The following is a 26,746-nucleotide window of genomic DNA, read 5'->3' on the forward strand; positions in this document are numbered from 1 at the left end:
TGTAATTAGACCTTTGGTCTGTTTGGATACAAATAAATGAATAAATAAATAAATAACATTCACAACTATTTCTGTCTGTCTGTTAAAATAAGTTTTTCCGTTAACCAGCTGTCGCTCCTCTACGAACTCTCAAAAGTCGAAACTTGTGTGATCTAAGGCTAACGAGGTCTTATCTTTTAACGTGTGATTTCTTACACGGGTTGGACGATAGGAAGTGAAAAACGATCGTCCGGCGATCGTGCGGTTCGAACCACAGCGGTTCGCACAGTGGCCGATTGAATGAGTAAAGCACACCACCAACGTCAACCCACCAGGCTACCGTCCAAATCATATTCGAGAAACATTTCATTGTGAGATTTTCACTGAACAATTTTACAAAAACGCAACACGTGTTTAATATAATTATAATGTGTTCTCGATTAGAGTTTGATATCATCACTAGTTGACGTAAAGTTGACAGCAACTTTTGAAGTGATTGTATTTCTGATATAATTAGTGATATTTGATAATACGTTTCTCATAATAGTTATCATTTATCATCATTAAACCTGCAAATGTACCCAGAAATACAGCTACTTTACAAATTGCTGTCAGTTTTACAGTCAACCGCTGATCATATCAAACACCAACCGAGAGCGCTACTGGTTCAATTCCTAATTAATTTGACATATGTCTTTCAAACTCACACCCCAGACCAAAAATTGCTCTTGTCATTGACATTCCCATCGTCGTTATTTCCTTTGAAATTGGTCTCGAAATTTTCAGTTTTCATCCCTAACATAAAGTAGGAGATACCCAAATGATGATCTGATATATTTAGATATGGATGCATCTTGGCGAGACAGTCCGCAGAAGCTGAATGAATATCAGACAGACCAAAACTTTTTTCGAAGATGTAAGCCACCGCCACCGCCAGGAAATGAAGACGAATGGGAACTCCAATTTTGCAGATGGTGGGGATGGAATTGGGTGAAGAAAAGCGAAAGCAAAATAAATGATCGAATAAGGTATGTTAATTCATTACTATAAATTATCTGAGAACACAACGTTTCATGTTGTAAGCAATTTTTCTCTTTGTTTGTTCACGATTATTCGAAAGAATCATTCATCAAGGGTGACAGTTGATTTGCCAATGTTGAACAAAGGGTTTGTATTTCAGAACTTCAATGGAGAAAAAATTAGAGAAAGAAGAGAAAGTGGAGAAAAAACCGTTCAAAAACTTGTGCAACTGTCTCTGCTTCAAAAAAACGACCCAAAAAGGTAACTCCAAGTCTGCAAAATCTCTATTCCACCCCCTCGAACACCGTTATTCTACGAGAGACTTACACCTGCGGAGTATTGGAGAAAAGCGGAGATTCCATTTCTTGCTTAGAAGTGCAAAGGAATTTTTCCAGAAAAGGCAAAAAGAGATTTCATAAAAGTGATGCGATTCAGACTAGGCGGAAATTGGAAGATAGCTCGACTTGCAGCTGCCAAGAATGCCAAGATGAGAGAAAAACTCCTACTGAATCTTCTGAGTCTTCCAGGTAATATGATCTTAACATATAGTATTATAGTGTTGCAGTATAGCAGTCATTGGGTATAGAAAAGAAAACAATTATCATGAATTCACACTAATAAAATGATAAATACTTATATAAAATGAATAAAAACACTTTCGTCTAAATACCACTGGAAAATTTTATTTTACGACCGGTTTCGGGTTTGATCCCATTATCAAGTATAAAAATGGGATCAAACCCGAAACCAGGTCGTAAAATAAAATTTTCCAGTGGTATTTAGACAAAAGTGTTTTTATTCATTTCATTTAAGTGATCATGAATTACCATAAAGTAAACAAGTCATCAATCACACATATTAAACAATAAATAAAAAAACCTGGAACATTTAACTGTCCCAATGTTTCTACGAAACAAGATTATGCAAATACCTGGCAAAAAGACGCTACTTTCTTTGGTAATACCACGATGGGTATTGAATTACATCCAACAAAACTTCGTCAAGGTTTCCTCACTGAGGAAATTTTTGTCCATAGCAAGATCTCCTGAAATCAGTCAAGTGATCACCTACAGACTGAGTTGGAAAATTTCGGCGGATCCGACTATCTAGGAACGTTGGATGAGGTGCATATTTCGAATACCTATGAAAAACGAGAGAAGTTTTGGCTTCATTGTATAAGTAGAAGTAGAAAACCAAAATCTTTCTTTAACAAAAAAACCAACTTTTCCTAAAAATATACTCATTTCAATTTATAAGAAATATTTCTTCACTTAGTGCATTTATCTCTTTCCGATAGTGTTGCCGCCGAGACAAGAGATTCTCGACTCTTGTCTCGTCTTGTCTTGTCTAATCATGTCTCGATCGAGACAAGAGAAGATTTTCCTTTCGAAAAATTTTGTCTCGTCAAGACAAGACATAAGGTCCTCTTGGACAAGACAAGACAAGACAAGAGAGGCTTCTCTCGACAAGAGAAGTCAAGAGAGGTCGAGAGAAAAATAGTATTATAGAAATCCAATTATAATATTCTTTTGATGCAAAAATTTATGGTTCATTACAATTTTTGTATTTGATAATTTCGAATCCTGACAATTGGAGTGAATGAAGGTAATAATTTGCAAATTAAGTTTTAATTGATGCTTATTTGTTTATTGATACCACCAAAATACATTTATAATGTATTATATATTTTTTGGTTAATTATACCAGCTCAATTTCAGAAGTAGTCAACTGGTAGTAGAGCTGATGTAACATTTCTACATTTTCTAATAGGAAAAACTATAGATTTTCTTTAGCTCAAATGGAAATATACCAGATGCACATGGTGCATTTCATAATTTACATAAAATTTAAGATTTGTTAAATTTGTATAAAATATTCTTCAGAACACAGAAGGATTTAAATAAATAGTTGTAGGGTATTCTATTGAAAATTCAGATTTGGGATTGAGGTTATAATGGGTAATTGTTTCAGTAATAAAGTCTTCTATGGTAACAAACCAGTGGTTCATTTCTTTTGCAGATTTTATCTATAAACACATTTCTATTTATTTTGATTTCTTTAATTATTGTATTGTCAAATCTAGTAGCTTTGTTACGTAAGCAATAACTGATATACTGATAATATATTATTCCATATTTGTTTTAGAATCACTAGCACCACGAGTGTATTGATCTTCTATAAATTTTTCTCTTGCAAGTTTTTTTTAATTATTGACCTGATTCTTTGTTGATTTATAATTTTGCAGAGCATTTTCAACATCAATATGATGTTTTCAGAACAGAAGATATGGTTGTGCATTCCACAATAATTTCAAGATTACTGAAATTTTTGCAATATTAGGATTTTGTTGTTGAAACTATCTTTTCCAGAAAAACTTTTTTCAGATTGAAACAACGATAATGAAACTGAAATATATATTTTAAACTTGAAAATAAATTATTAAAATTCTATAAAACACTCTGATTTAAGATAACACAAGAAAATAAAACACTATAAAATAAAATATCTAAATGGAATTACTTCAGTTTATGGGCCATCGAACAGGTGAACCAGGAGTTCAGACAGAGAAGACTTCTAGCTGATTCAGCATTCAGTCTGTTTCTATGTTTCCTTATAGTAAGGCCAGCTTTCGAGAAAAGTCTCTCTGCAGGCACACTTGTTGCTGGAATTGCCAGTAAGTCTCTAGCCATTTTTGCCAGTCGTGGATATTCAATCTCATGTTCTTTCCACCAGTGCAAAAGATTGGTTTTTTGTGGTGATCGTGACAAATCTAAATATCTATCAATTTCCGTTCTCTCTCCCTCTCTTTGAGACTGTTCTTTGTCAATGGAGCCATAAAATCAGTTCAGATCCTGAAAGTCTCTCTCTCTTCTCTCTTCTAAATTTTCCTCAGAAACGACTATTTCGGTGGCTGAGCATTTTTATGCGCAAGATAGTTGCCTTTGAAAATTCTTTCAAAATTCTCAACAGAACTTTCTTTCATTTCTCTCCCCCAGCTTGTTCTAGAAAATGTAGCTACTTTGTGGTGGGGATCCAAGATTAACGCAGCACAATAAATCCAGTTAGTCTTTTTGTAATGTTTGAGCATCTTATCCCTACCTGATTTGAATGCAGAAATAATTAATTCATCTGATTCTGTTCTATTTTGTTTCGAATCGAGTTCAAACATAAGTTTTTCTATATTATCTATCAGAATATTGAAGCCAACAATTACCGATGATAGAGTTGGATAATGATCTCCACATAAGATGGTTGAAAGATCCTTGAAATATCTCAGAAAACTATTTACTAAGGTAAGAGTGTTCCATTCGTCATCTCGAATTTTGAAATTTTTCAAACATTCATTGTGGTCGAATAAAGGGTTGATGGCATTTTTCATCTTGAGAGCAAGTGAAATCATGTTAGAGGTTGAATTCCAGCTGGTAGCCACATCAATAGACACAGCTGAATATTTCACGTTGAAAACTTCGCATAAATGTCTTAGATTATTAGAAAGCTGTTCAGATATTTTTATTTTTTTCATTAGTATCCTCAAACGTAATACTGGCGAACTTGCATTATCAATAAATTCAGGATCTTCATCGGATATCTCTTCGTAGTCCCCCTTATCCTCTTCGAAAGGCACTTTCATTGATTGGAGAATATCTTGTTTTGTCAGAAAGTTTTCGATTGAATAATGCCTGATATACTTATACCACAATAATTCGAAGTTATTCACAATTAGTATACAACTGACATCACTGTTAAACGGACGAATTCAGTGCAGCGTTCAAGTACCCAAATAACCACTAAGTTTCCGTTTACTGCACATTCTGAATACCAAGGACGTTCTCTCGCCAAGAGAAGTCGAGACAAGACAAGACAAGACAAGAGAGTGCCAGAAAAACAGGTCTCTTGTCAAGACGAGAGACCATTTTCTCTCGACTTAGTCAAGACAAGACGAGAGAAATCATTTTCTTGTCTTGTCTCGACAAGAGGCATCACTACTTTCCGATACAGTCATTAGACTGATTCGATTGCTAATTTAGTTTTGAGACAGTCAAGTTACGAACTGTAATGTCGACAATGTCGTCTTGGTTAGATCTGAGAAGAGTGATACCTACTCCAGAGTAATTTTATGAAATTATGGTTATCACCCGTTAATTATCGAAGTGTGGTGAAATAGTTTATTTTCATTATCTCATTTTGAATTATTTTTTATCTTTCTATGTTCATTGTTTGTATATCATTAACATTTCACTTATTTTTCAACTAATTCATCATACTAATCTTTCATTTTATTCAACCATTTTTCTCTTTATGTTTTCATTTGCGATATTATTTCGTTTTCAACTGAGTCATTCAAATATTTCCATCCTGTTATTTTTATTACTTTTAATAATCTTAAAGCTTCATTGATTTTTAATTTTTTTACCCTAATTTAAAATTTATTAGGCAATGGAAGTCCGAATCTAAAACAGTCACCAAAATCATGTCCAGTCGCATTTAACGAAGGCATTTGCAGTGTAGATACAGTCAACAGATTGATTTAATTTCCATTCTCATAAATGTAATACCAGTCAATGTCTCTATATAAGGAGACGTTATCTTGCCAATCTGTGTTACACATATTTATATGATTTAATACATATAATAAGCATACATATAAAATGAATATGAATAAAAGTTGGGTATGAAAAAAAAATTATGAGAATGATATTGAGAATAGTTCAACTGAAATATTCGGAAATCAGAAACACTTCTTTTTATATAGGAAGCAGAATCAAATTCACCAAGATATTGATAATGACATAATCCAAGGTCCTTGTTCAAGTGCAATTTTTCTTTGCAATTTTTCTTTCTTTGTGATGAGAATGTTCAAACATTTGGATAATCATGGCGTGTCAGATTTCATGGCCGGTGTCTAACAATATGTGCGATGTTTCCGTGTTTATTATCCGTGGTCTGTAGGCTGACGTTTTGTCAGCTACTGCGGCAGACATTATCGAAGGCGATGCGGCAACGGTCGAAGTGATCTACGTTGCTACGATGCGCAAACTGAAAATGGTTCTGGTGCGTTTGTATTCGTAATGTAACTAGGTGTCGGATGGCTCACTGCTCTCGTACCTGATTGATCCGACTCTTCTCCAATCATGGGGAGAATTTTTGTGTTATAAAATACCGACATCCATGTCTTGTTGATGTTCAAGCTCCTTTCTTCGCGGTTAAAAGTATTCTCATGTTAATGTATTTTTATGGCCTGAAGTATCTGAATAGTCTCTGAATATCATCCTCCGGTTTTATCAAGAACTTGCCTGCGTTCGAAGGCACTGCCTTGGCTGCTTTCTGAGAGAATATGTTTTACAACTACCGATTTAGCTGTTGCCGCTATGGTATTATACGAGTTCAAAGGCCTTGGAGCGCCCGTACACGAGCCACATTTTGCGGTCGGATCGACCACACAGTTGCAGTCACGTTCCAGCGAACTCAAGCCGCCTATAAGAAATACTGTACTACACGTACACGGGCGTTTAGCACAAAAGTCAAAACGAAGTCTGCAGTCAACTTGCTGATGATCTCCTCCGAGATGTCATCGCGGCATCCGCCTTACACTAACCACAAACTTGTACACACCGTCGTGTACTTTTTCTCATATTGGTCTTACATCATTCAATTTTTGATGTCAGTTGCCTCAGCTGCAAGTGCGGTTTATATGACCGCAAGTCGACCACAAAAATGTGGTTGGGTCAACCGCGAAGTGCAGTCAACGTGGCCACAATGTTGTGGTTGCCTCAACTGCAAATATGTGGTCCGTGTACGGCCGGACTTAGAAATACATATAAACAAAAAAGTAATTTCAACCGTAAGAGAGCTTGAACATCAACAAGACATGGATGTTATATCTTGTTTTTCACAATTCACTTTTTAAAAATTGGTTTACTTCTTTATGAACACTTTATAAAAATATTTGAGTATGATGTGAAAAACTTGGAACATTAACTGAGTGAGTAATTGATATGAACTATACTTGAGAATGAATAAATCGTTAATGAACATCTTTCTGACCTCGCAGGGTCTATTTATATGTTTGGTATGAAAAACAATATTTGAACAGTGTCAGCAATTGCTTTGTCTGGAACACAAGTGTTCATCTTGCTGATACTGCACAATTAGCACTTTTAGCAGGAAGCTGTTATCGCTTGTAATTTAATACGTGTGAGACGCTAATTCGCATATAACAACTCCACTTTTATACAAAAAGTTGTTGCTTTTTGCTGCAACTTTTCACAAAACATTTTCCTTGTGGAAACTGGTGTTGAGTTGGATTTCCTCTTCTATAGGTTCCTGGAGGTTGATACTTGGTCTTCTCCTGGGGATGAATCTCGATAAGATACGGGATGGTTGTCTGTCTGATCTTGGATGATCCGGGGGTGGTTGATTCGAAGTGGATATTATACCGATTCGTATAGGTCCTTTTCATCTACATTTGCAAAAGATATAAAGTATGATTAATACAATGATCAATGTTATAGTGCCGGTTGGTAGCCAAGCGGTTTGGCGTGGGTGCTTTGTTCCCTCACTCGAATTGATTGCCGTGTTGATCGTTGGTTCAAGCCCTAGTCTGAACGATCGATCTTCACTTGCTATCGTCCAACCCGTGTTAGGAATCACACGTTAAAAGGTAAGACCTCGTTAATCCTTAGCTCACACAAGTTTAGAATTCTTAGGGTTGTTGTTCTTAGGGGTGCGACGGCTGGTTTACGAAAAAACAGATTTAACAGATTTTACACAGAATATGTGAACCATAATATATGTGCTTGTTCACAAACGGCTCATTGGTAAGTTTATCCAATTCTTCGGAATATTGGTTTAATTTATGTTGAGCGATGTTCAACTCGTCAACGTTGATTTTGTTGAGTTCAGCGGTTTCAGTTCTGGTAGATGTCGTTTTTCAGGAAGATGATCGCAACAGCTGTATGGTATTCGAACGGCATGGTTTTTATATGTGACGTTCTTATATCTATCGACGAAGTATTTGGAGTGAATTCTAGTGCTTCCAACGAATGAGCTGCATCCGGGTTGGAGATTTAGCAGGGAATTGGTTTTGATCACTCGTGTAACTGGTTCCATATTTTCGCAGTTAATGGTGATTGGTAGGACTTCAGATATTGTTATGAGCCACAAATTTAGACTCAGTTCCTGGACGTTGTATTCCGTAGCGTAGATCAGTGAAGACTGGCAAGTTTTCGGGAGAAAGGTCAATCTTCTCAATAGTTGCGCTTCGCATATAGCTTCGCTATCAATCGGGTAGGGTAGTGGATCGGAACAGATTCTTACGCCATGATTCAGAGTTTTACAGTTTTCTAAATTTTGAAGTGAAATGTACAACAAGGATTCGTCATCTCTCGCAATATATTCTTGAACATTTAATAATATGTGATGAAGTCCCGTTCGGTTATCTGGAATTGGTATTGGTAAAAGTCGATACAGAGTGTATATTTCTGGTTCGACCAGTGGAATTTTTAATATGAAAATAATTCTTTTGTCCACTTGATATGCTTCAAGTTCGATGATTTCGATATATTGAGCAACATGTGAGAGCATTGTGGGTAAAGGTAGATTGTTTTTATGGAGTGATTGAGAAATTTCCTGAAGTGAGTTCATTAGGTCATTAGGAGTGATAATTGAACTGTGAAATATTTTCAATCTAGCGAATGTTTTTGAATTCAATATGTCATCAAGAGTTGATTTTAAGAAAAGATAGCTTTCCATTAATGTTTCACATATTTCCAATGTTTTCAATTGTGCTTCGTATATCATATCGGATCCATTATGCTTGTTTTTGCAACATAGAGTTTCAACTTTTTCTCAGCTGACAGCTCACGTAGGAACAATTCTTTTTTTCATCGAGTTAAGTTTGTGTGTGTTTTAAAAGTGTTTTAGAGATATATTTGAACATTAATATGGCGCATTCTTGTGCTGATTTTGATTGTGCGGAAAGGCACAAGAAAACAGAAAGCGCATTGGTTTACAGGTGAGTAATTTCATATAATGATAATATGGAACCTTGGAAATGCAGAAATAGACAGCTTCCTGAATCACATCAACAACGTAAGTCCTTCCATCACTTTCACATTGGAGAAGAAAGTCCACAACGAATTGTCATTCTTAGACGTGTTGGTGAAGAGAACCGATACTAAATGGGAAACATCTGTATACCATAAACCCACTCACACGATACAGTATCTGATCCAGGAATCCAACCACCATCAATCGACTAAGAGAGGAAACATCAAGACTCTAGTAGACCATACTTTTGGGCTCTGTATTACAAAGAAAGGTCTCGAAAAGGAACTAGGCATCATCAAAAATGACCTTCATTGGAATGGTTACTCCAAAGTGATGGTGGAATATACAGATCTGGGAACACTATCTGTAGCAGCCTCACGAAAACCAGGCCACCAAAAGCAGACTGCGATTCCAAGAATTGCGGAGAATCATACATCGGTGAAACTAAAAGGCCATTGAAAGTTCTCATTGCCGAGCACAAGGAACACTCAGTGAGGAGAAATCAGGAATAGCAGAGCATGTTTGGACTCATCAACAAAATTTCATGTAGTCTCAAGCTGAAATCATCCACAAAGAGAAACAGTAAAGTAACTTGGTTTGGAATATTTTAATATTTTATTTTTATTTCTTGTTAATAATTTTTTAACGTTCATTTCGTGTTAATAGTTCAATTTTTAAATTATTGCTTATATTTTATTTCATTGTAATTTCAGTTTTATTGCATGATTTAATTGTTATTTTTCAGCTAATATTTTAAATTTTCTAAAGAAAATTTCAGGGATTCCAATTCAATTTATATCATACTAGTACTATGTTGCAGTATCGCTGCTGTTCCAATATTTTGACAGAATCAGAATCAACGAACTTGGGAAAAATTGTTCTACACCGCCATCTAGTGGCGAGTTACAGAAAAATTGATAGCCTAAAAATCTTCTCTATGAAAAATTAATTATACATGTCAAGTTTCATCACGATCGGTTGAGCGATGTAGAAGTTTATCACTTACCAACCAACCAACCAACCAACCAACCAACAAACATCAATTTTCATATATTAGATTATACAATGGAAGTTCGAACTAATGAAATGTTTGAGCATTGTCTCGATGCTGTGACCGATATTGGCCACTCGCGGTTCGTTGTAAGTTCTGGAGTTCACCTCTTCTCGTAGAAGTTTTCCATTCAATTGTTGTAACGTCTCCAGACGTTCTCTTTGTGAATTTAGACGGTCCAGTAATCTATGCTGTGTCGTTCACATTGGCAAAATTTCCAATTTCATTTTACTCATATTCGGCGTATTTAATTTCCTAAATCGCTTCAATACAGAATAACTAAAACGCGGTATTTTATCGCGATTTGAGGACATTCTTGTCCTTTGTGGAATTTCATTTTCTCTATCTACTTGTCGCCCAGAAGAGCCAATAATGCACTCACAGTTGTACATTTTTGTATAATCTAGGAGTTGCGCTCGCGGTTGTTTGTCCCTAGTGTAACTCTGGAATTGAAAACGTTTCCCTACAATAACTCTGACGAGGTAATAGTCAGAGGACAGGAATTACGGAATTCAATTTTTTAAGTTCATCCTTGGATCGCGAAACTGATTTCCTAACCAAGACCTACATGGTGAACTGAGTTTAAACAAAGGATCACGGAACCTAACTGTTGAACTACACCCTAGGATGAGGGCCGCTCGCAGGATAGATAGAAGGATTCGTTACACTGTCGAAGGTCACTACTAATGATGGATTCACCCGCTCGGAATATAAGGCTACTCTCAGACCTCTGCTGTGTTGGCACCGTTAGGTCTAAGCACAGAAGTCAACAAGCTTGAGCAACTTTAGTGGGAACCCACTCTTCTTTTGCAGGGTTTGGTGAATTGCTTTCCTATGGTGAAGCGGCAAAAGGAATCTGTAACGCTGAAAATGAACTAAAATGCAAAAATATTACTGCGACCGAACGTTACGACGTCCCTGGTATACTGAAAATGAAATTCACCAGGTAGCCTGAAATGAAGTGCCGGGCAGCAAAAAGCGTCAGGTTAATGGCATCAATAATCTGAAAATAAAATCCTTGTGGCAATCCGGTCCAACTGTAAACGCGAAAAAATTACGATCTAACCTCAAACTGCGTTCTACTCCCGGTTTGTCACGTCACTCGAATTCGCTTTCGACCCACCTTCTCGATACAACATTCCTTGGTGTCCTACTCCTAACGAAAACAGTCCCTCATTACAAATCTTCTACCCGCAGAGCATGATATCCAGGTATCCTATAACAAATCATACGTTACAATACACTAGTAGAAATAACCTCAATTAGTTCTTTGAAAGAACTAAAACTCAGCCGAAGACGTTGTATTCCTTTGAAATAATCAGTTTGAAGTTGAACCGCGTCTGTAGTTACTAGTCTCGTTACTAGCTCTATGTTTCCTGTGTTCCACTCTAAGTTCGCACTGGTCACTCTGTTGTTCGGGGCCCATATTTACATTATTATAGCAGACCCTATTCGCATATTTCTCGCAATTCGCGGAAAATTTTCAAGTTTTCGACGATTTTTCTTCGGTTTTATCTAACAGTCCACGCTCTGAGAAGAAAAGTCTCATGTCGAAAGGCGATTATCTCAAGTGTTCTAGGTGAAAAATGCATTTGAAAGTGTAATGTTTTCGGAATATTTTTATCCTTAAGACTGCAATGAAATCTGAATCACGAACGCTAGAAACGTCATCGAGGTGTCAAACGAAAGCTGCTGAAAAAATATATCGAATCTTTTTAGAGGAAAACTCGAAAAACTTGAGTTGTTTGTTAAGCCAGGCTCTAGAATATCCAGAAGTTCTGAAAATTTGCCTGGAGTCATTTGAAAATACTGGAAAATTTCTTCTCGTTTTCTTTCAGATCGTTGAAAAGGTGATGAAACGCTCCCAGATTTGTCCTCTTTTGATTAATGGGATGGACCCACAACATTTTTTTATGTGACTATTTTCTTCTACATTCAATAATGCCGCCACCATAATGACGACTTCTTCGTCAGAACTGCTAGTGATAGATATGTTTCTGTCACAGCTCGATGTCAAGTGAAATTCACTTGAAATCGAACAAACAGCGCCTTCAGTATGCTGGTTGTAGCTGGACAAGAGGGTGATGCTACTACCCGTCGCCATGAGACGACGGACAGCGCCGTGCTGTGCTGCGTCGGACAAGTGAGCGACAAGCTTTATAAACCCGGAAACTTCGGACCATTTGAATGATTTTGAAACATATTGACTTCATTTCATGAACATAAGTAAATAATTCAAATTACGAATGAACAAACATACATTGACATTTAACAACAGTAAATAGACATAATTGCAGAATATGTTTTTTCTTTCTTAATACGGTTATTTCATTGATTGTATTTTGTTTCTTTTCAGGTTCATTACATATTTGAATAGAAACGTTAATCCAATATATAGGGGACGTAAAAGTCTCCTATGCATCCCCCACTTTTGAATGTATTGGCTCTATCTTTACTGATAATTTCTATAAGCCATCGAATATGTAGATTGTTTAACAATTGACGTTCTAGTTGTTTTATTTCACTTGGTTTTCAGCAGCGGAAAAAGCATAGTGTTTTTTGTCATAAACTTTGTGCTTGATGATCAAGTATTTTTCACTCAAAAACTTAATGAGCATCACTATATAGTATGAAACAAGTGAAAAGAGTGATTCAAGAGGAAGGTTTATATGTATATAACACGCATTATATAGTCGAGAAATAATGATAATTTTAGAGGTTTCTAATGTGATGTCGTAAATAAAAAGATTTTTCTGCGCTTACATTGCAAACGCTAGCTGCAAATCAACAAATGTACTACAGTACTGTACACCTCAAAAATGTCTACAAAAAAGTCCGCGATGGTATATGTCTATCTCTCAAGGATTACCCACAATAATTATTTTTCGTCGTTTACTTTTTTACGAAGCGATTTTAAGCAATACAGCATTAATCCTCATCCAATTGAGTACCTTAAATTCATTGTACATTAAATGTAGATCAATATAGCCTTTCACAGAATATGCATATGATTTGAAAGAATATTTTTGAAGATATCACAGATTAAAAAGGTAGGGATATAGTGGTTGCGGCGATATCGGCTGGTGGTCCTGCGGCGCCTGCCTATAAATAGCGCGACGAAGGGCCCGCTTTGCGATCGCACGCGTTTGTATGTATATTTAGTATCAGCATTGCCCCCGTACGGAGCCTGGGTGATTCGCTAGTATGATGATGAAAATTACCTCAAAATATCTTGTATATTTGTATAAACCTTCATTTTGGTGTTCTCGAAGTGTTCTTAAAAGTCTATTGAAATCTCGTTTTTTCGCCGGAAGTTATTTCAGGTCAAATATCAAAAAAATCAGTTTTTCGTGTTATCTCGGTTGCTAATGTTTATGCCAGTGATGCTAATATTTATTACAAAAATTGTTAGATTGTATCCGACAGGTGTCAGTGCAGAATTTGTCACAAAATACATTTCTGCATATGCTGCTGGCGATATAACTGTCGAAAAAACGATTTCCAATTATTGGAACATACTTGTAGACCGGTTTCGGGCTATTTGGCCACTCGTCAGTGCGTGGTAGTATCCATCATCAACATGAAGTCGATGATTTCTTTTACATCAGAGGATTGTCGGAAAGAATAAGAAGAATTGGATCCGAGTACAACATCAGAACCTGCTTCAGATCTGTTAACATCCGTTGCAGCCTCACGAAAACCAGATCACCAAACGCGGATCTCGATTCCAAGAATTGCATTTACTGGATACCCTATGAGTGTTGAAAATCCTTGAAACTGAGAGCCACTGAAAGTCCGTATTGCCGAGCACAAGAAACATCCACAGCGAAGAGAAACCAGCAGATCTGGAATAGCAGAACATGTTTGGACTCATCAAGATAACATCAAATGGTCTCAAGCTGAAATGATCCACAATTTTTTGCTTCATTTTCATCTCATTGTATTTTCATTTCAGTGTTTCCATATAATAATTGTTATTTTCAGCTATTCATTTTAATTTTCAATTTTATTTATTTTTTCGGGGGTTTCAAATCATTATATATCATATTAGACAATAGAAGTTTGAATTAATGAAATCCACCATTGCCAGCCACCTTTAAATGAGGAAAATGTCTGAATGGTGTGGGTTCTCCGCCCTCTATCTCAAAAACGGTCTGGCGTATGAAAACAAAATTTGTTGGAAATTTTATGCTCTGCAAGAAATTTTATAAGGTTTTTAAGACAACCTCATTCCGTAGTTGATTTTTTTTGCTTACATGACGGGACTAATTAGTTTGTTGACTGGGTTATAAATAGTATTCATCTGATGATTTATTATTTCAAATCAATTAATGTTTTCTTTCAGACAATCAAATTGTTCGAATTGCTGCCCAATCTGCCCAGATGAAAACAAAAAATATAATTGTAGCGATAATCTCATCCCTCCTATACACTTCCGGGACTTCCAGTTCGAAAAACCTCTTTGGGAGGGGAACGACAAACCATTTCCGAAAAAAATAGATGCTCAGCTGCAAACTTCCGAAAAAGACGTCGAAAATGACATGTCGCAAACTTACAGAACATTTTCTTGTAACGCAGAAGCTAGAACGCGAAAAAAAAAACATTACCACCTTTACTGTTGCCACCATTGCTGCTGCTGTTGTTGCTCCAGCAGCAGCAACAAAGAGATCGCCCAAACGATAAAGCAGAAGGAAAACGTTATCGATGAGGTATACCCAGACGTATCGGAAAAATTGGCTGATTCTACAAAAAAGATTTTGCCATGTAACGACTGTGTCGATAGAAAGCTTCCCTCAATGACTAAAAAAATCCCAAAAGAATCGCGCGAGGTTGAAAATACGTGGCTTTTGAACAACAGTAACAATTATCTAAAAGATCTCAAGCCCTGGAATAGATTTTTGAGTGGAGACAAGGCCATTTCAAAGCTTGGGTTTCCTTCGAAGTACCCTTGGATCCAAAACACCAAATCCAATATTCTCGACAAATATTATACCAAACACCTAAAGGAAGACTTTTTAAGTCCTGTGTCAGGAAAAACATTCGATTTGCGACCTTCTCGGATTGATAGTTTTGATAGAATCACCACATCTTCTCTACCAGATCCGATTGAAGTCGAGGATGACATTAAATATATAAATCATCTAGAGGAACGGGTCAAGGTTGATCTGGAATCACGTATTATGCTAGACGCCGTTTGCGACGCTATTTTGAATGATAAAAGAGTACGGGAAGAACCCAGTTTATTGGTAGATGATTTTGATTACACGGATGAACACGAAAAGACAGCCTACTTGCCTGAATGTTCATTTCTTCCAAGGAGAGATGACATTTTATTCGGAGCGCGTGTAGGAGTTGGAAAGGAATTTACTGAGCATTCAGTAGAAGGGGTTGGCGTTAAAAATAATTTGGGTCATTCTCAGAATATGCATCAGATGCCTGAACACGTCATTTTGAAAGAAATCAGAGATTTATTGAAGAAACTTTATGCGAGCAAAGATGTGGCCAGTTGCGAAAGAGAAAGGAAAGGTAGGTTTATGAATTACTTCTAGAGTGATTGTTATTCAGTAAAACATGATTATGAATTATAATCAATCAATCATTTTTTGTTGGTTAAAGTAAACATGGCTCTTATAGAAATCGAAATTTTGAACGAATGACCATGAAAGTAACATCCTGCAATGAAAGTCAAGTTTAACTTCATCATACTTATAACCACTGATTGTTTGTTAATATTTTTCTCTTGAAGATATCCCATTGTAGGGGGTGTTAAAAAAGCTCCAACTCACTCCAACGCTTTCAAATAGAGTAATGAAATTTCGTAGTTCACTTCTACTTCCAAGTATCATTTTCAGAGACCACCCAGCTTGAGATTCATCAGGAAAAATGAGAGCTTATCTGAGTGGTCCGCCTTCTTCAAAATTAGATTTTCTAAATTAGAGAGACTGTATTGATAATACTTTTTACATCTAGTGCCTCTGGAAGGGTCATTATACCCGTTATATACTTAAGAACTTTTCGGAGTCTCGTTTGTCAAGTTTTATTCACGATTTGAGTCTTCTGTCGATTTCGTCATGAGATATACTCCCCCTTTTTCAGTCAGCGATATCCCCAAGGGCAGACAAGTTCAAAAACTGCATCCATTACCAGTCAAGTATATCTAACGAGATATATGACAGATTGAAACAACATTATATGATATAGGAACATAAATACAACACGTTTGAGCTCTGGTATCATCTAGTTTTCTCAAATACTGTTTCAAACCACAGCAAAATTTCAAATCGTTTTTTTGATCACTGAACTAACTGCATATTGTGCATCTGAAGCAACCCAAAATCCTAGATGTGGCGACAATGCTGTTCTTTGGGGAAGTTGAAAGGGAACCTCAAGAAAGCCGGTCACAATATTATTGTGTAAATGGTTACAAGTTTTGTGTATGTGGACACAAGCACTCCAATGAAATCCTTAAGACTCTGTGTGAAAATGGGGATTCATATTAGTTTTGAATCACTGCAGACTACACGCTTGCTCTTCAAAGAAAGTAAATTCGTTTTAGTTAAACCCCTGAAACGATGTGTGAGTAGTCTGCCGTTTATATTTGACATAACCTCATTTCGAAGATATGTCAAATATGTCAGCTGAACTTCTGAAACCAAAATATTTCAAAATACCTAACAAAATTTCATGGTTAATTGTATCGAACGCTTCTGAATAGTCTAAGAGAACTGAGATCGTCGATTTATATGAATATATAGCTTTATTTATATCAATAAGTATTTCCAGTAACTCTGTGGCACAGTTATACCCACTTCTGAAACCTGATTGTTTGACTGGTAATATATAATACAGTGCATTCTATTTGAAACGAGCCACCCTGAATAATTTTTGGATTCAATGATTTGTAGGAAAAATAAAAAAAACACGTCAACCATAGTATACAAGGGAACACATTTTGACATATTCACATTTGATGTTACTTCCCCTATCGCACCCCCAGAGCATGTCACAATTGTTTTAAATGGATCACCTTATATTGTTTCACATTATTAGATGCTCCATGATGGGTAGATTTCAACAAAGTATAAAACATATGGTCTGAAACTTATGGTTCGGGAGCTTCAAATTATTTGAGTTGAAAACGAGCCACCCTGATTAACTTTTGGAATGATTTTCACCTCAACAATAGTTTACAGGGTGACATATTTTTATATATTCACATTTGATCCAACATGTTGGATCAATTGTTTTGCATTATCAGATGTTCCATGATGAACAGATTTCTACAAAGTAGAATATGTTATGGCCTGAAGCTCATAGTTTGTAAGGTAAAAATTATTTGAGTTGAAAACGAGCTACCCTGAATGAATTTCTGTATTAAATATTGTACCAAATGAGAAAGAAGAAGCAGAAAAGTCGGAGATAGAGAAAGAGTGCAATTAAATACAGACAAACTAATGATTTCTATTTGTTCCTCGATAAGTGATTTATGACTGTTAAATTTATGGATGTTCAAGTTTTCCCTAATGTCCATGCGGTTTCCCTTGTTGACTTGTTTTATGAGTTTTATGTTCTCTGGTGGGGGGAAATTATGTTTGTTTATGTTTATATATATATATATATATATATATATATATATATATATATATATATATATATATATATATATATATATATATATATATATATATATATATATATATTAATAAGTTTATTGCCCATCAAAATAACAAGATACAAGAGGGAAAAAAATAAAAACACTTTTTATTTGATTCCAAATGGCTTTTGGTTCAGATCGCGAATTTGCATTCGCATCTGCTCTTCCACCAATGCCGAAAATGTATAAAAATAAATAAATGAGGGCTCGAAGAGAAGAAAAGAAGAAAGAAAAAAAAAGAAAAGAGAAGGTAATATAAAAATAGATATATGACCTGCGGACCTAGTTATTCTGAATGCTGAACAGATGCTGTTTAAACCTACTTTTGAAAACAGTTTCTGACATGTTAAAACAATTGTTTTCCCATTTATGGAGATAATTTATTGTGAAGGAGATATTATAGGAAAAAGATCGTTTGAATATTTCCTTTTTATGTACAGGAATATTTAGCACTGTCTTCTTACGCAAATTCAGGTTATGGATATCTGTTCTATAAGACAAATGTTCATAAAAGTAGGGAGGATTCCTATATTTGAATATTTTGAAGAATATGCATGTTGCATGAAATCGTCTACGATTAAACATATCCAATCACTTCAAATCTGCTAATTTGTGTGAAATTCTGGACCTTTTTCTGATACCAAATATTAACCTGATACAAGAGTTTTGAACTTTTTGTATGCGACACCTGTCGTTCTTGTCTAAGCATGAATGATAAACAGCGTCACAGTGGTTGACATGAGATGAAACTAGTCACTAGTCACATATCATTTTCTCGACATCTACATCCAAATATTGTCTATGGGCGGATATATGAGTTTCAATGATGAATAAGCAATTTTAAGTTTGTAGGTTATATGTTCATGAAATCTTAGTTTATACTCCTCCTCCTGTTTTAACTTCTCTCCAAGTAGAAGAAATATCATGAATCTGTACTTTTTGTAATCTATCATCTAGATAAGATAATATCAACATCACTGAACCCAAAAAAGTATAATATATCACAAAGTATTTTATGATTGATGGTGTCAAATGCTTTTGAATAATCTAATCGGTGGCTTCATTTTTATCTATAGCTTTAATTATGTCATCTATGATCTCTAATAATGCTGTTACACAACTGTTACCTTTCTTAAAACCTGACTTCAATTTCAAGTTTCTTGGTGCTTTTTTAAAGTTTATCCAAACATATTGAAATTGTTCTGAATTCGTATAAATTTCTTGAGGTTCATTGGCGGTAGATTCGGATACATTTCATTGAACTTTCTACATGTTCTGGTGATAATTTTGTCACACTGTCCAAAAATAATAAACAAATTCATAAGAACTTCGATTGAATAGTTTTGTTCCATCGTTTTGAAGGTATTTGCAACTTCTGAAGTGACGAAAATGTCGATATTATTAGGAGAATGTCACAACGCTACTGTCAAATAATAATCATTGCCTGCTTACCAAATACCGAATGGAAATACCATTCTGAAGGGACATTTTCACAATTGACTAGTTAGGTATAGGTATGATAGCATAGAAAGAAAGCAAATTTTAGCAGCTTTCCGAATTTTCAATAATATACAGGGTGTCCTATTTAAAATAATCAAATTTCAGCAACTTTTTCAAACAAACGAAAAAACTGTATTTTTTTACCACCCTGTATTGAAGTAACGGAGATTAGGCTGACGTGTGGGAAGTGTCCCAGTATCACCTAACTCCAAACCAAATTTCGATATCATAGTACTTCTTAACTAAAAGATATCGGCATTTTTAGAAGTCATGATTTTCGAAGAAAAAAATGAAATTGATTTTTATTTCGAAAACGGTAACAGATAGGTATAGGGAAATATCAAGAAAAGTTGTCGGGCAATTGTTGGAGATTCCAAAAATAATATTATATACAGAGTGTTCCATTTGAAAAATCAAAGTTGCTACTGCTTTCTAATAGAAGCGGTAACACCGCATTGTCGAAAATATTTTAGTTGGCTAGAGAATGCCCGAATATGCCCTCCATTGAATTTTCAAAGTGATCCGTTGTCTGGTTCACCAGAAACGTCTAATGTGCCATCCACCGTGAATCAGCCTGTATAGCAAAATGGATTAACGGGGTCTCTCAGTTAAAAAATCAAAAATCAAATCTCTGTTCTACTTAGCCAAGCTTTCGCTTCTCATGGGAAGCTTCTTCAGGGCCTATCATTTATTGAGTTGTTGGTTTTTTTGCCATCGACATTACAATTCATACTTACAGTAAACAATAAAAACAATAAATTGAACATATAAACTGACGGAGAAGGTTGAACATGTATAATATTACTTTGGGTTTGACAAATGTCATACCTTCACATAAATGTAATTTTTCAATGGGTATGATGATTTCATAATCTTTGATTTTGAGAAAGACTAATTGATTGATACAATTTTCATTATTATCATGTTTTTGATGTAGTTCCAGTAAGTTACTGTATATATTGCTGAGATTATCAACGTCAGTTTTCTTATTCATACAAACAGAAGACTTATTCATTTCAACCATTTCAAGAAAAAGGCGTTTAGAAATATTTTTTTCTGTATGTAAAACTTTGATATTAGAGTAATTTGGTGTATGTCCTGTTTCTATAGAATGTTGTGCTGATGCACATGATTTTTTATTAAGCTTTACATCACTTTTATGTGAAGTTATTCTATCATTAAGATATTCCAGATGTTGTTCCAATATAATCCAAGTTACAGTTGTTACAAGGAATGTTATAAATCACATTTGACTTTATAGTGGTATCCGTTTTATCTTTCAATTTAGTATTCGAATCCTTTTAGTTATAATCTTTTTTTGGCATATTTTGATATTTTGTTCATTATGAAATAGTTTTATGATATTTGAAGATACATTTCCAAGGTTAAGTATAGATTTATAAGAAAAATTGATAGGTGAACTATCATTACATACATTTCTGTTGATTGACTGAAATAGCTGCGTAAACGCAAGTGAAACATAAGTGGAACCACCTATTGGTGTGACACCCAAGTCAACTTGCCAAGTTTTTATGTCAGTGTTGGTGGTATGACCAATCAACCGGGAACTGCGGTAGCAGAAATTTGATTGATTTGATCAAGTACTTTTCTGGTTTTTCACATTTTGTCTTCAATCGAGGACCGCCTGCCCGGTACTGACGATGCCCAATAGGCTGAAACAGCTGTATACCGGTGGCTCTTAAATTGAAATCAATATGGGAATGATCAAAAAGTACTTATCTATTTATCTTTTGATTTTCATGGAATTATTTTCCAGCAACTTGACTGCATTAACCTTTGTCGATTTCATATCATTTCTAGAAACAAATGGATTCGTTTACCGATGGCATTTCAGGTTAGCTTCCCAAATTTCTGCTACCGCAGTTGCCGGTTGATTGGTCAAACCACCAACACTGACAGTAAAAATGAATAAATTTTTACTAACAAAAAATATAAATCTGAATACATCCTGTAATAGTAACACAGTATAAATCCCCATAATGAACGATAATAAAAATTTGAAAAAGTATTTCACATTATTCAATGTCAAAAAGTTGTCATTTTGATGTTGAAGACTTCTTTCAAAATTGAAATTTTCAAATTGAATATTCTCAAATAGCACAGGTATTCTGTTTTATCCGTTATTATGTTTTATATATATATATATATTTATCATGTCCTTTTTATATTACAGCCCTCGATAAAGCTAATAAACATTAGCGAAAGCTCGGGCAGCTAAAAAGAGTAAATATTTATTCTAATCAGACCGAATCCCCGAAAAACTACTATTCTATACATACATACGGTCGTTACACTATCAATTATATATATATATATATATATATATATATATATATATATATACAAATAAAAAAATCTAAAAAAATATTGGCTCACTCCGGCAATACTTAAATCTATAAATGAGAAACAAAAACTATATCAGAGGTCATTAAAAAAACCAAATAACAATGAACTGGAAGAAACATGAACATCATACAGAAATACGCTCAAAAAATCATCAAGGTGGCCAAAAAACTGTCTATTCTAAACAGATACAAACAACTAAAAATAATTTTGAACCTATTTGACAGTTCATTAAGAATGTGTGTGTGGATGAACAAAAAAAAGTGATTGACAAAACCAAATTGGATGATGAGTCTATCATCACAGAAAAAATTGAGATTGCCGATAATTTCAATAAGGATTATAATAGCGAATTGGGAAAAAAATGGCTAACTGAAAACCTGATTTACAAAGTTATAGAATCAAGTATCAATTTCGAACACACAATATTTTTCCCACAAGCGAACTGGAGGTCATGAAAGTAATAAAAAAATCAAAACCAAAAAAGTCACCGGGGTATGATAACATCGGATCGGAAACTGCAAAAGGAGTAGCCAATGACATATGTTCTACACTAACATTTTCATGTAAAAGATGTTTCGACTCTGGGTGCTTTCCAAAGGTTTTGAAATATGGAATAATAAACCTCTAAGTATATAAAAATGGGAAGAAATTAAAAATATGTAATCACAGACCAATTTATTACTTTCAAATATTTCGAAGATTTTGGAGAGATTTTCGAAATATAAACTGAATAATTTTTTTTCAAGAAATTCAATACATTGTCAGAGTATCAATATGGCTTTAGAGAAGGCAGGTCAACCAAAGATGCCATTTACAAACTAATTTCAATGATTTATACTACTTCAGATGGAAAAATACCGATACTTGGTATATTTATAGACATTTCAAGAGCTTTTGACACCGTATGTCACAAAAATCTATTGAGAAAACTGAACAATTATGGAATTCAAGGAAAGACATACAATCTTTTGTCCAGTTATTTTTTAGAGCGCGAACAGAGTGCGGAAATTGATGGCGTACTGGGTATGCCTAAAACTGTGACTTATGGTGTTCTTCCAGGTACTGTACTGGGTCCACTTCTCTTCACTATCTACATGAATAGTTTGTTTTCCCTAAATACCTCTGGGCAAACTATCAATTTCACCGATGATGATGATGTCATTTTATATTCTTCAATTTGACAAAACATGAAACAAACAGTTGAAGATGATTTTCCTAAAATTTCAGAATAGTTTTTTGATGTTGTTAAAAAATGAATCATGAAAATAATATTTGGCAAGACACGTAATTATTGTAGCGATCTCTTAAATAAAGAAGTCCAAATCATGGATATCAGACAACTATTCTGTATGAAAATATCATTATTCATTAAGAATAGAAAAAATATATTACAAGTTCAAGAACATGTTCCCAATACGCAAAAAAAATTGCAATATTTTCATCCCGATTTGAGAAAAAGATAGGACAGCGAAATGCACCTGGCACCTAGAATATATGAGTACGTACCTCTTGAGACTCAGAGTATTGGAAAATATACAAAGTACATTTTTTTAACTGACTGGATTATCGAAATGGAACGTGATATGTCAAGCAAAATTATAAACTCCAAATGAATATTGAAAAAAAAATTAAAAGAAGAGACCAATCTGTTTTTTGGGAAAGAAAGTTTTTGGCTTTCTACTACTCCATCTGATACAAAAAAAATGGATGAGAGAATCTTCCAAAGAAAGGAAGGATTAATCAATTTGAAAATAAGTAACTCTATACATGGATGTGTAGATCATGCAAAGAAGTAACTTTCAGACACAAACTGAAAGAAAGTCCTCCTGAAACAGCTACTTTCATATAAACATTGAATTACACGAAAGAAAAAATTCTTTCGAAACAAATACTTCTATATTTATAGGAGTGATTAATTTTTTGGGAAAGAAAGTTTTTGGCTTTCTACTACTCCATCTGATACATCTTATTCCTCCACGAATGTTCGATATACAAACTGAATAGAGAAAAGTATCGTCTGTATAATTCAGTGTTCATATAGAAGTATTTGTTTCGAAAGAATTTTTTCTTTCGTGTAATTCAATGTTTATATGAAAGTAGCTGTTTCAGGAGGACTTTCTTTCAGTTTGTGTCTGAAAGTTACTTCTTTGCATGATCTACACATCCATGTATAGAGTTACTTATTTTCAAATTGATTAATCCTTCCTTTCTTTGGAAGATTCTCTCATCCATTTTTTTTTGTATCAGATGGAGTAGTAGAAAGCCAAAAACTTTCTTTCCCAAAAAATTAATCACTCCTATAAATATAACCCTTTCAAATCAGACCAATCTGCCTCTTTATTATGTCATTTTACCGAATTGTGAAATTTACCCTACATTGAAAAACCTTAATATGTCCTTACTTGGATATGTCACTATATCATATCACGTACAAGCAGTCTGAACTCCTTTTGTAATTTCTCTGTTTATTTGTTCTTTTGTATGTGTTATATTGTTTGTAATATTCATTCATTTATACAAATAATCATTATGCCAATGAAGTCTAACCTAACTGAGCATTTTCTATGCACAATTAGGTACTCAAAATATGCCTATACATTTGTTAATATCATCCATTTTCCCAAGGTTTGAAGAAATATTCGAAATGCGACAAAGCAGAAAGCAGTTGCATTGGACCCCAAGATGTAATGAAAGTTTCGAACAAACGCACATTATCGCCAACTCCCTCCGAACCCATGAAGAAATTGAAAAAAGTCAACGGAAGAACTAGCAGCGGGGAAAGCGTTACAAAAAACGTCGATAACCTCTTCGAGAAAATCGACGAAATTGCTTCCAAGGGACTGATGAACGTCGAAAGAATACAGCGTGTGATCACCGGTTCGAACAACAAGGAACAGGGCGGTATCGAGCATCGAATTGATGCCGAGGCCGGAATCGAAGAAAGCGTCCAAGAGAGCTTCATTGATAGCTTGGATACCAGTGAAATATTCCACAAAATCGATGAGATCATCATGCGAAGCAAACACAACAGCGATGATATTCAAAACGTGCTAAAAACAATTCCCAAGAAGATCGAAGCAAGTCAAGATTATGTGAACTCCGCTCAAGTTAGAATTACTAAATTTACAGAAGAAGAAAAACGCGAAGAAGACGCATCTTTTCAACTGCCTATCATCTCCGGAAACGCGGGCGAAATTTGTATCGAAAGGGAATCGGTTGTAGCGGAAACTTCGAAAAAGAAAGACGACCTGAAGGAGAAAGTTGCGGCAACGAAAAAGAAACGAAAGAACGACAAGAAGTCTCTGATACCAGTGAAACAGACAGAAGCAACTAAAAAAAAGTTATTGATGACCAAATAAAATACCTAGAGAATCGTGACAAGGTTTTTAAATTCATTATTATGAAATCCACTTCCATATGGATAGTGATTTAGTAACACGTTTTGTTTACGAATCGTCTTATTTTGTACTCGTACATGTATTGCATATTGTAATTGAAGAAAAAATTATCCGTGAACCAAACGTGCTGTTTCAAGTTGTAGAAAGAGAATATTAAAAATATCAGAAACTATTTCAACTTGAACAATTACATATGCAAGTTCCAATATCATTGTCGACTCTGCAGGCTTCTCGCGAAAGACCCAAGAGTCGGAATTGTTAACTGTTCTGAAAACCAGTCTTCAAAGTGATAAGTTGCTATTATCTTTTTTTTCGTGGTCGATGGTGGTCTTTTGCTTCACCTTCACTGTGTCACCCGGCCTTATGGTAAAATATCTGAGAATTATTTCAATCTTATTGCCATTGTATTTTACAGTGGTTATATTTGATGAAAACAGTAATGAACAATTTGGTGTCAAGTCTCAAGAAAGTTACCGAATACAACAAAAAATGTTGCTGCAGATGTACATTTTGATGAAAATAATTGTTACAATAAAACAAACGGAATTTTCATCAAATATTTGTAAGAATTTAAGAATTAAGTTGTTGGCATCGACATCGATTCATTGGTTTTATGGATTGGTCTCACACCTACAGATGACAACATTCGCTTTTATTAACTAGCCAGTTCGAAATAATCGAATGAAAAATTATACTCCAATCCTGAAAATGGAAGTTTCAATTATTTTATATTATATGCTCACGCATTCGTAGGTTGTCACACAACTAGTGCCATATTAGGGTAAGGTGAAAAAAATTTCAATATTTTAGAATAAAATGAACAAGCACGAACATTATCAGAAGTTTTTAATAATCCCAGTGGTCATGAAGAAGATTAACAAACTTAATTTATATTTCATTTATATGAACATCTCGATGAAAAAACAAGTGAAGGACTACGTTATGAACTTTTTTCCTCTACCTACGCAAACTAAGATTGAAATTCGACTGGCAAGTTCATCTCCTACATCTTCAGCACTGTTTCAACATTATTATTGCATTCAAAAATGAAGTGGAAATAACCTTCAGCCTGAGTAGTGGGGATGGAAACGACTTGATATGTTGATAATTCCAATCATCCAAATTCAAAGATTTGTTGAAACAGGCAAAATATTATTATTTCTTTATTCAAACCTTGAATTTTAATTGAAACTATATTTTCGGATGTTCTGAGTTGTATTGGAAAACAGCTTTGTTCACTCTGTGTATTATTTCAGTTTTTTTTTTTGACTCATTGAAATATGTCTTATGTTTTCATAGAAACGATAAGTTATTAATTAAAAAATATATAAATGAAAAACGAGAAGTTTGAGAAGTTGTTTCAACTGATTTTTCAATTGCAACACTTGTATATTTCTGCTAAATCCAAAAGGTTATGGGCCCAGTACACGTAACTGAAAAATCCTGTAAATAAGTTTTGCACAAGTTTATTTTGCGGAAAAGTGTCACTGTCACAATGAGGTTCGATCAATTACAGTGATGAGTTGACATGAACAAAGGTCGTCAGTTGAAAAGGTGATGCTGAAGCAGAAGTATATCAACTATAGAATGTCCGAAATTGTTAGTATTGCTCAGCACATTAGCAAAATCGAATCAATGGCACAAGCTCTTGCTGACGTAGGTGAACAGATTTCCGATATCGACAACATAGCTAAAGTTTTGGGAAGTCTTCCTGCCAAATATGGATCC

The 26,746-nt window shown here is 34.7% G+C and overlaps 1 protein-coding gene across 1 annotated transcript; it reads left to right on the forward strand.

Moving 5' to 3' along the window:
• The first annotated feature begins 654 nt into the window (after positions 1–654).
• LOC111515680 (uncharacterized) lies at positions 655–25,069 on the forward strand. Its single transcript, XM_074186031.1, has 4 exons — positions 655–1,007; positions 1,160–1,526; positions 14,445–15,625; positions 24,246–25,069. Exons 3-4 carry the CDS (start codon positions 14,641–14,643, stop codon positions 24,977–24,979), a joined length of 1,719 nt encoding a protein of 572 aa, XP_074042132.1. The 5' UTR covers positions 655–1,007; positions 1,160–1,526; positions 14,445–14,640; the 3' UTR covers positions 24,980–25,069.
• Positions 25,070–26,746: the final 1,677 nt, after the last annotated feature.

This window comes from Leptinotarsa decemlineata, unplaced genomic scaffold (assembly GCF_025532065.1).
Source record: "Leptinotarsa decemlineata unplaced genomic scaffold, Ldec_3_MD MMD2_tig00078422_RagTag_RagTag, whole genome shotgun sequence".
Taxonomy (NCBI): Eukaryota; Metazoa; Arthropoda; class Insecta; order Coleoptera; family Chrysomelidae; genus Leptinotarsa; species Leptinotarsa decemlineata.

Excerpts from the sequence above, each read along its gene's own strand:
- LOC111515680 (XM_074186031.1), top strand. The coding sequence starts at position 14,641 with ATGTCGCAAACTTACAGAACATTTTCTTGTAACGCAGAAGCTAGAACG. Across the intron at positions 15,626-24,245 it reads TTGCGAAAGAGAAAGGAAAG|GTTTGAAGAAATATTCGAAA; the intron begins GTAGGTTTATGA and ends CATTTTCCCAAG.